Source organism: Microtus ochrogaster, linkage group LG4, assembly GCF_000317375.1.
Source record: "Microtus ochrogaster isolate Prairie Vole_2 linkage group LG4, MicOch1.0, whole genome shotgun sequence".
NCBI classification, from domain to species: domain Eukaryota; kingdom Metazoa; phylum Chordata; class Mammalia; order Rodentia; family Cricetidae; genus Microtus; species Microtus ochrogaster.
Window position 1 is genome coordinate 10,827,220 of NC_022030.1, and position 1,405 is coordinate 10,828,624.

The 1,405-nt window shown below is 38.7% G+C and overlaps 1 protein-coding gene across 1 annotated transcript in view; it reads right to left on the reverse strand.

Moving 5' to 3' along the window:
• Nucleotides 1-1,239: 1,239 nt before the first annotated feature.
• Nucleotides 1,240-1,405, reverse strand: part of LOC101990268 (heat shock 70 kDa protein cognate 1-like) — a 959-nt gene continuing 793 nt past the window's right edge. Inside the window, exon 2 of the mRNA XM_005361023.1 lies at nucleotides 1,240-1,392. Within this exon, the coding sequence (XP_005361080.1) occupies nucleotides 1,240-1,392 (153 nt within the window). The remainder of the gene's footprint in view (nucleotides 1,393-1,405) is intronic.

The following is a 1,405-nucleotide window of genomic DNA, read 5'->3' on the forward strand; positions in this document are numbered from 1 at the left end:
TGATATTCCAGAAAAAAAAATGTTAACCTCTCTGGAAATCTCTAGTTACAAACTGGAGCCATAATAGATTTTACTATAGAGTGATTGTACATTTAAGCCTGGAAAAGATTTAGTTCAGCTAATGTCAATTTTATTCCTAGCTTTGAAGGAGTAGGAAATAGAAGCACACACACATACATACATCCATACACACACACACAAACACACACACACACACACACACACATACACACACACAAACACATCAAACCAGACTCATAGCCAAACCCTTGGGTAACTGAGGCTAGAGAACCTCAATTCAAGACAAGACACTCAAGATTGTGCTAAGAATGTAATAATAAACTATTGTTTCACAGAAATAGTGAAAAAACTACAGTGATAAATTTTTAAAATGTTTTAATTATGTATTCAAAGAGAATAATCTAAGCCCATGACAGAAAGTTTGTCAGGATCAAGCAGCTAATGGATTGGAATTGCACTTCACATTTTTTTCATTTTTTAATTGATTTTTATTGAACTTTACATTTTTCTCTGCTCCCCTTTCTTCCTCTCCCCTCCCCTTCAAGCCTCTTCCAAGTTCCCCATTCTCCCAATTTACTCAGGAGATCTTATCTTTTTCTACTTCCCATGTAGATTAGGTCTATTTAAGTCTCTCTGAGGGTCCTCACTGTTGTCTAGGTTCTCTGGGGTTGTGATACACTTCACATTTTAAAAAGAATGTAGTGAGCTGGAAGCCATTTTCTAGTTTATCTATTATATTTATCTTTTTTGGTGCCAATTTAAATGTTTTTATTAGACATTCCATTTTCCACCTGTTTTATTAGACATTTCATTTTCCACTTAGGATACAGTGCTTAAAAAGTGCAATGCTTATTTCACTCCCTGTGCACATGTTCCATGTTCAAGTATTGAGAATGCCCAGTAAATTTATTGTAGCAGTTTGAATTTGAAACTGCCATGCAACTTGCTAAATTTGGGTCCTTCAAATGTTTCCCTGTGGAACAAATGCTACACCTCTACTTGAATTGACTTAATTCACCTCTTCAATGGTGGGCCCTGAAGAAGGGCTTATGGTGCCTGGACAGCTGCACCATAAGCAACAGCTCCATCAGGGTTGATGCTCTTGTTCAGCTTTTTTCCATTGAAGAAGTCCTGCAGAAGCTTCTGAATCTTGGGGATTCTGGTAGAACCACCCACCAGGACAATACCATGGATCTGAGACTTGTCTAGTTTGACATCTCAAAGGGCCTTTTCTACAGGGTCCAGAGTGCCCCGGAACAGGTCAGCATTTAACTCTTCAAATCTAGCACGGGTAATGGAGGTATAGAAGTCGATTCCCTCATAGAGAGAATCAATCTCAATAGTGGCCTGGGTGCTGGAGGAGAGGGTGCACTTTGCCGGTTCA